Genomic DNA, 7,836 nt, shown 5'->3' with positions numbered 1-7,836 from the left:
ACCCGTGCCCCATGACAGCCACGTGGCAACCCTTCCGAGAGCAGGGCAAGCCCAAGTCCCACCTGACAGCCTCTTCTGCCATCTGTGTGTAACACAGCACACAGTGCAGCCCACCCCAATGCTGCCTGCAGGGCACTTTCAACTTCTGGAATCCAATGAATTTTAAGTAAATGTGGCAGGAGGGATACTAAAACACATCTGAACCTCTTTTCCTACTCCAAAAATGGGGACCTGGCTAGTGCTGACCATGTCGAAGGAGGCCAGCTGCCTGCAGGCCTCACTGGCTTCAGCACTGTCACTGGGCTCAGAACCCGGCAAGTCCCCCACATCCCAGAGAGCCTCATGCTCGCCACCCCCACCCTGCAGCCAGCAGGTGACCGTGCCAGTCCCTCTGCTGACCCCAGCTGGAGGACCTCGGTCTCAGATCCAGCCCAGCCTGGACCCACACAGGTTCTGGGCACAAGGACAAGATGCAGGTACAGCAGACGTTCCACCCCTGGATGCAAGGCCACTAGGCTGGTTCTGCCTGGCAAAACTCGTTTTCTAAATGTCCCAGTTTCAGCCTCCCTTCCTATAACTCAGGCCCCGTGGTCCACCCCCAGGTTTCTGTCCCCAGCTCACAGGGCCTGGCTACTGAGCTGGAGTTGGGAAGGCAGGTGGAGGACAGGGTGCCCACCCTCTCCCAGAGCTACACCCTGCCTCACTAGCTTCTAGGCCCCTTCTCATGGGCAGACTCCGCTGCTACAGCCTCAGGGACAGAACACACAGGCCGCCTCCCTCCTGGGTCTACCTGGAGAACAGGCTCTCTGGGCCAGCCCATGAGGAGGCAGAACTAGCCGTGGAGAGCAGGTCACTGTTCCCACCCTGGCCGGTGGGGCGTGTGCCACCTCCATGTGGACTTCCCTTGTGTGTAAGGTGTGCCAAGTAGAATGGACGGAGCCTCACCTAACTGGAAGCAGGGGCCACACAAGGCTGGTGACAAAACTGTGCTCTGGGCCAGCAGGATCCCCACCCCCAGCTTGGGCAGGTTTTCAGGGAAGGCAGTCTTGCCTTCAACAAGTAATGAGTCATAACGCAGGGGATCAGTGTCCAAGGTGGGTACAAGTGGGGCCTCAGGAGCAGGAGGGGCTGATCTGGGCTGCAGAAGCTGCGGGCAGCCCACCCGCCACCAGCCCGTGCCCATGTAAATGCCAGTTCCAAGCTGCCCAGCGCTCCATATGCTCTGAGTGCGGGTTATACCTCTCGCCCCTCTCTCCGACCTGATGACAAGCCTGCATGTTTAAGCTTCCTTTTGGGCCTATTTATGTTGTCATTGATTACTTTGCTCCTAACTCATCTGATTTCAATTTGGACTGATTTGATCCTAATCTTATTACCATGTAATCTGATGCACATAATTACTGTAATTATGCTGTGGAGGGAAGCAGCTCCTCCATGGTGGGAAGACCTAAATTTAGGGCTTCCTGGCAAGGGTTTGCTGGCTGGGTGGACCCAGAGCTCCCTTGGAGCTGGCAGCCTTGGAGAACCCTCCCCCAGGCCCTAGAGATGAGGGTATTTCAGGCTTCATCTCGGCCGTGACTCTGAGGGTCCTCTCAGGAGGCCCGGAGCAAGCAGTGGTCTGAGCTGGGGGCTGCAGAGCCTCCTCCATTCCCTCCAGCGCCCACCAGCTTCTTTTGCGGTGCATGCTCAGCCTGCCTGCACCCACAAGCCTCCCACACTCCTGGTCTGCCCGGAATGGCATCCTGCCTGAGATGCCTACCGCCTTCCCAACAGTCTTGGGGAGACTCCCTGATGGCAGGGCTGGGGGAGGCAAGCTGTGACAGAAAGCTCTGTCACAGCCTATCTATGTCCTCCCCACCCTGAGGTTCCTGTGCAAAGCCACCTTGCCCAGAAGCCTCCAGACCATCCCACAGACTTCCACGCCTTACTCAAGGCCACTGGTAGGAGTGAAATTGCCTTGTCACACACCCTTTCCGGAAGCCCAGTGCCCAGAAAGGCGCAGGCTCATTAACTCTCCCCTCTTCTCAGTCTGGGGCTCTGCTCTGAGCAGGGCCAGGGGGGCCCAGGGCACGCACTTCTAATGCAGGGGAGCTGAGCACACGAGAGAAAAGGGGAGGGATGGGCTCAGTTTCCTGTGTAGGGACAAAGCAGACTTGGAAGGGATCTGATCACCCCTTTCCTGTGCAGTGGTTCGTCTGCTGCATGCAGAAGAGGAGAAAGTGGCAGGAGGTACTGTGACGCTGCTGACAATGAGGCCTCTGCTGCCTTAGAGCCAGCTGTGCACAGCAGCGAGGGGCAGAGCGCAGGTCTCAGGCCATAGAAGTCAGCAGGTAGGACCAGGGAGATGGGTCAGTGGAATAGGAATAACTGCTTTCCTGGCAAGTGCAAGGGCCTGAGTTCGATCCCCGGTTCCACCAAAAAAAAAAAAAAAAAAAAAAAAAAAGTCAGCAGGTAGGGGCTGGCCAAATAGCTCAGCAGATTAAAGCACCTGCAAGCAGGCGCAGGGGCCAGGGGTTTGATCCCCAGGCCTGCTGTGCTGGCTCTGGCCCTGGGGCATGATTAGATAGCAATTGAGACTGGGTGCAGTAGCATGCACCTGTAATCCAAGCTGTTGGGAAGCTGTAAACAGGTGGATCACTACGAGTCCAATCTAGCAGTGAGACCCTGAACACCCTGTAGACCCTTCCCTAAAAATCCAAAAAAAAAAAAAAGAAGAAGTCAGCAGGAGCCGCTCAGACAAAGCACCCACTCTAGGACCCCTGCGATGAGGTGTCGTGCTTGGCAGCTCCAACGCTGTGCCTACCACCCCACTGCTGTGTAGAGGGCATCATATGTTCCTGCCATCTGCTACTCTGGAGACCAGAGTTCAGGGCAGAACACAGACCTGCCGCCATCCTGAGTGGGGACCTACCATGGAGGATGGGCAGTGGGTCCTGAGAAACCTTTCCCCAACCACACACGCAGCTGGCAGCCTCACCTCCACACCAAGCCAGGTACCCCTCGCCCCCCTGCCCCTCCTCCCTGCCTGCCCAGCACACAGCACACTCACCCAGTGCAGGGACCCAATGCAGACCTTGGCAGCCATCAGGGGCACGGTGGGGTCTGAGGGCCGAAGCTTCGTGCATTCCCGGAGCAGCGACACCGCGTGGGCTGACTGCAGAAGCAAGAGCAGGGACACTGTCACTGGCGGGAGGTCTCCACAATGGTGCCTTGTGCCCAGGGCACGAGGCCCCCTAGCAACCAGTCCCTACTCCGTGCCTTCCCTCCCGAGTCTCAGGAAGAGGCCCAGCGGAGGAGCCTAGGGGTGCTGGCAGGCAGGCCCTTCCCTAGGGTTCCATTTCCACACCTGGGGAATGCTGCTGTGAAGACCACAGTGGGGAGAGGCCCCTGCCTGAGAGCCAGCCTCCTTAGAGAGGGCAGGGAGAAGGTGACACAGCGATAGCTAAGGCGACAATGATAGAAGCTCTCCAAAAGGAAGACAAATGTGAACCATTCCAGAGGTAGAAGGGGCTCTCTAAAGGGGCACCAGGCCAGTCGGAGTTGGAGGGCACACAAGAATGGCAGGGACAGAGGGGAGACGCCAAGCTGGCGGGGCCTGAGACAATCTCCGCGCAGGACTGCAGGGTCCCCTGGGACCCCAGGGACCTGGCCAAGTGTGGAGGGATCACCCAGCAGGGTGATCATCTGGGGGCAGGCAAGCCGTTACCAACACCGACAGAAACGGCAACGTTCTGAGGCTAGATGAGGCCAGGTCTGACCCTCTGCTTGTTACTGTACAGCAAGTCAGCCCGGAACTCAGCCGTGCATGTTCACGGACACATCACCTGTGGCCGCCTGCACAATACAGAAGAGTGAAGGACCTGTGACAGATCAGCCTGCAGAGGCAATCACGTCTACTGCCTGACCTGGCAGATCTGTGGACCTCCGTTCTGACTGATTCACACTCTGAATTTTCATAGGCAGGGACTGCCACCCTGCTCTACAGGCAAGCAAAGGTAAGCAGAGGCAGAACACAGGCAGCCTGAGGGGCTCAGCTGGATCTGCGCAGTCCAACCCGAAAAACTTAGCCTCGCACGGCCTCTGCGGTGCTGCTCTTCGCCAGAGAGGCTGGTTTTCCTGCCGTGCACTCGTGCATGAGCGCTGCAGGGCTAGAACTTTCTGACTGAATCTAACGTTTTCCAGGACACTCGGCTATACTGCTCCACCCATGAGACCCTGGCATAGGTGTGTGTGCAACTAGTACTGTGATAGGCCGAGCCCCCATTTCTTGGGGTGCTTACCCAGGACAGGGGGCTCCAGGAGGCTCACCTCGCCCGGCAGGGTCTGAGTGGCTGGCAGACGCACAAATGGGCTCCAGCTGGACTGTGCCCACCCCATGGAGGGAGCTCCGCTGCCCCAGATTTCCCTGAACTCTGGTGCGGTGTTTGTCACCGCTTAGATCTAAGATGCCCCCGAAGGTCTCATGCGTTTGGAGCTGCTCAGAGGGGCTGGTCACCGGGCCGTGACGCAAGGGCATTTCTGGTCCCTTCTCTCCCTGTGCGTGCTGGTCACTGTGAGGCGGCGGCTCTGCACCAGGCCCCTCCCCTTGGCCATCTCCGCCTTGGGCCCAGCCAATCATGCACACACCGAGGCCTCTGAAATGCTGACCAGAGCTGACCTCTCCTGCTTTGCGTCGTGGGCGTCCCTTTTCTGTTCTAGCAACAGCAGAGCTGACCAAGAATAGCTACTGCCTGGTCATGGTTGGAGCGCGTCCGGAGCCTGGGTCTCCGGCAGCAGCACTGAGGTGGTTAGGACCTTTACCTAAGGGGACCTAGCCAGGTCCCTGCAGCGCTGCCCTCGGTAGGAATGGATGTAATTCTTGTGGGATCCTGGAAGCTCCTGTAGGAATAGTACTACCACAAGAACAAAGCGAGTCTCTCCCCTCTGGCTTTCCATCCTACCGTGTGACTTCTGCCACCAGCACACACTCAGGATGACATCTGGCCAGGATGACATCTGCCACGAGGTCCCTACTACAGCAGAGCCCATGCCACACCAAGTCCCTGAATAACAACCCTGCAGGCTCAATAAATTGCTTTTCCTTATAAATGTACCAGCCTCAGGCATTTTATTATAGTAACAGAAAAAGGATTAATATACTTTAGGTCATGAGGCCACCTGCAATCCTGGGCCAGCGGGTGTGACATCATTGTAGAAAGGGGGCTAAAGCCATGGCTCTCATCCCTAAGAGAGCTCAGAAAGCCTGGCAGTCAAAGACAAATGCCACTATCCCCTACTGCGCTCTCATAAGTCAAGGGAATAGGAGGAGGGGCACAGAGGATGCCAGCAAACGCCTGACTCCACAGGATGGGTGCCTGCGCAGGGTGCTCAGGGCAGGCTGAGTGTGCAGGGCTGTCTGGGGACCCTTTTCAGCAACGCTGCTCCAGGGCACGCCCTGAAAGCTCCAGGCAGCACCTCAGCCTCCTTGGGCAGCTGACCCTGGGCCCCCTGAACCCTGGAATTCTCAGGCTGACCATCCTCATTCCACCCTACCCTTCCTAGCCCACCCCTACGCAAACCCAAAAATACTGCTACTGAAGGAGCCATCTGAGGACTCAACAGACGCTGCAGCCGGTTCTGGGTTTTTTTTCTTGTCATGTTGGTTACCTAGCAACATAGCCAATGCAATTACTGCATAGAGACCAAGAGAAGACCTACATCATGCCATGGGATACATCTGTTGTTCCCGGAGGGTGAAAGGCCAGGCATATTCGTATCTGCCCAGCCTCACCTGGAAGGCGCAGATTCTGGATTTTCACCTTGGGCTCTTGGCAAAGGCAAGCTCTGGACACCCCCCTGAGGGCTGCTTGGGCACCAGCTGGCTAATACGTCATGCTGGACCCCTGGTGGGAGGTGGAGAGGGTTTCCAGAACCTTGTGCTGCACTAGGCACATAGGTGGGCAGGGTCCAGTGTCTCCACCTGAAGAGCTTCACGCAGGAAGAAGTCACTAGACTCAAATGCCTGTCTGTAAGCTGGTTCCTTACCCTGCCGGCTCAGGAAGAAGCCAGGCTGGACAATCAGTTTGCTTGATACTGGGAGGGAGCTAGGCTGTGTCCAGATCTCTCTGGACCTTGCTGCTTCTTGTTAAGAGATGGAAGAGGCTTTCTCTCCCAGGTGACCATGATATCTTTTGCTGAACCTGGGGGACTCCAGAACTTTCCTTAAAAATTAAAGTTAATTTCCATGTGCAGTGTACTTTTATGACGAAGAGTCTCCAGCTTTCTTTAACTCCTCTGAAGGTCCAGAACCCACAGAGAGCTGCAAACCACTACCCTGGCCGCAGGCCACTCCTGGCCCCAGTCTGGGGACCCTTCACTCCAACAGGACGGGCACCTGCGAGGAGCCCATGCTATGACTTTAGGTGCTCTGGCAGTGGCCCACACGAGACATGGAGGGTTAGAGAGACACATGCCCAGCAGAAGGGGATGGGAAAGTGCCTCCGATCTCCATGGTGCCCTGCCTCTCCCTGTATGCCAGGGCCTGGCGAGACCCACTGCTGAGGCTGAGCTGGCTGGCAACCTTCCACTCATGGAGGCGGCACTGGCACACGGGGAGGGCCCTCCTCAGAGACGGCTGCGGGGCCAGGAATGGAACAGGGCACAGACGGGCCGGGGGCGAGGGATTCCCTTAGCCCCACGGGAGGGCTCTGAGTATTTACAGCTCTCAGAGCCACCTGTAAGCTCCTGCCACCTTACTTCCTGTGTTTGGAGCAGCCTCAGCCCCACCACCCTCCGCACTCAGCTCCGGAAAGGTTTTCCTTTCATGCCACTGCTTAAAATAGACTTATATAAGCACAGTTCTGCTCTCAGGGCAACACGGGTGCTGGCCGATGGGCTGGGTGAATGGAGAGCGAAGGGTGCCCCCGTGTCCCTTGCTCCCTGTAGCGGGCTGTGCAGCCTTAACCCTGGCTCCATCCACCATGCAGGTCTCCCTCCACATGCCCCTCTGCTGCTGCTCCTGCGTGCCCCCTGCCCCTTCTCCCCAAGGCGAGCACCTAAGTCACAGGCAGGCCCTCTCACGAAGCCACAGTTGGTGGCAGAGAAGGGCCCTGCCCTCGCCAACACGGCCATGCAGCTGTACCCCAGTGCACAGCAGGAGCACCGCAGTGCCTGCAGTATGCACCATGCTGAGAAGGGCATCTGCACTCACACTTGCCCCTGGGCACACGTGCAGCGCACACACGCGCGTGGACTCACACGGTGTCTCTTTCACGCCCGTGGCGCTCCATACCCACTCTCCTGGTGACACACCCGCTGCTGCTGTGGGGCAGTTCTGGGTCGCCGCCTGCTCAGGGAGGTGGGGTGAAGGGAAGAGCTGCCCGCGGGCACTGCAGTGCCAGCACCTGGGCCTTACCTTCCCACACGCCACCATGGAGAGGGCCACTTGGTACCAAAGGTGAAATTCTCCAAACGCAAACTTCATGGCTCGCTCCAGGCACTGGGGAGAGGAGACAGTGGGTGCTTCTTCTCAGCCTGGCTGCCCTGTCCCCTTGGTTCCCGCTCCCACTACATGGGGATGACTTCTTGGGGCCACGGCAAGGAGTACATGAAGTCAGATTCCTGACGGTGCTTGCAAAATGTGCATGTCCAACAGAAACAGCAGCGGACATTTATCATTCCCTGTGTGACAGTGTTCTCGTCTTTCGCACGTAGGAACTCACATATTTCTCCCAAGAACCCTGATGCGGGGGTCTGATTACTGAGGCTGGGAGGGCCAGCCAGGGGCACAGGGCCAGGAAGAGGCCGAACAGCACAGCGAGGGAGGAAGGGGCAAATGGCAGGAAGAGGCCGAACAGC

General features: G+C 57.8%; 1 protein-coding gene across 1 annotated transcript in view; it reads right to left on the bottom strand.

Moving 5' to 3' along the window:
* Ttc7a (tetratricopeptide repeat domain 7A) overlaps positions 1–7,836 on the bottom strand; it is a 99,529-nt gene that overhangs the window by 45,511 nt on the left and 46,182 nt on the right. Inside the window, exons 9-10 of the mRNA XM_023711188.1 lie at positions 7,394–7,477; positions 3,050–3,154 (exon numbers count right to left, since the gene is read on the bottom strand). Coding sequence (XP_023566956.1) covers positions 3,050–3,154; positions 7,394–7,477 — 189 coding nt within the window. The remainder of the gene's footprint in view (positions 1–3,049; positions 3,155–7,393; positions 7,478–7,836) is intronic.

Source organism: Octodon degus, unplaced genomic scaffold (assembly GCF_000260255.1).
Source record: "Octodon degus isolate 3935 unplaced genomic scaffold, OctDeg1.0 scaffold00020, whole genome shotgun sequence".
NCBI classification, from domain to species: Eukaryota; Metazoa; Chordata; class Mammalia; order Rodentia; family Octodontidae; genus Octodon; species Octodon degus.
Note: the sequence above shows the minus strand (reverse complement) of the source record. Positions and strands in the feature narration are given on the sequence as shown.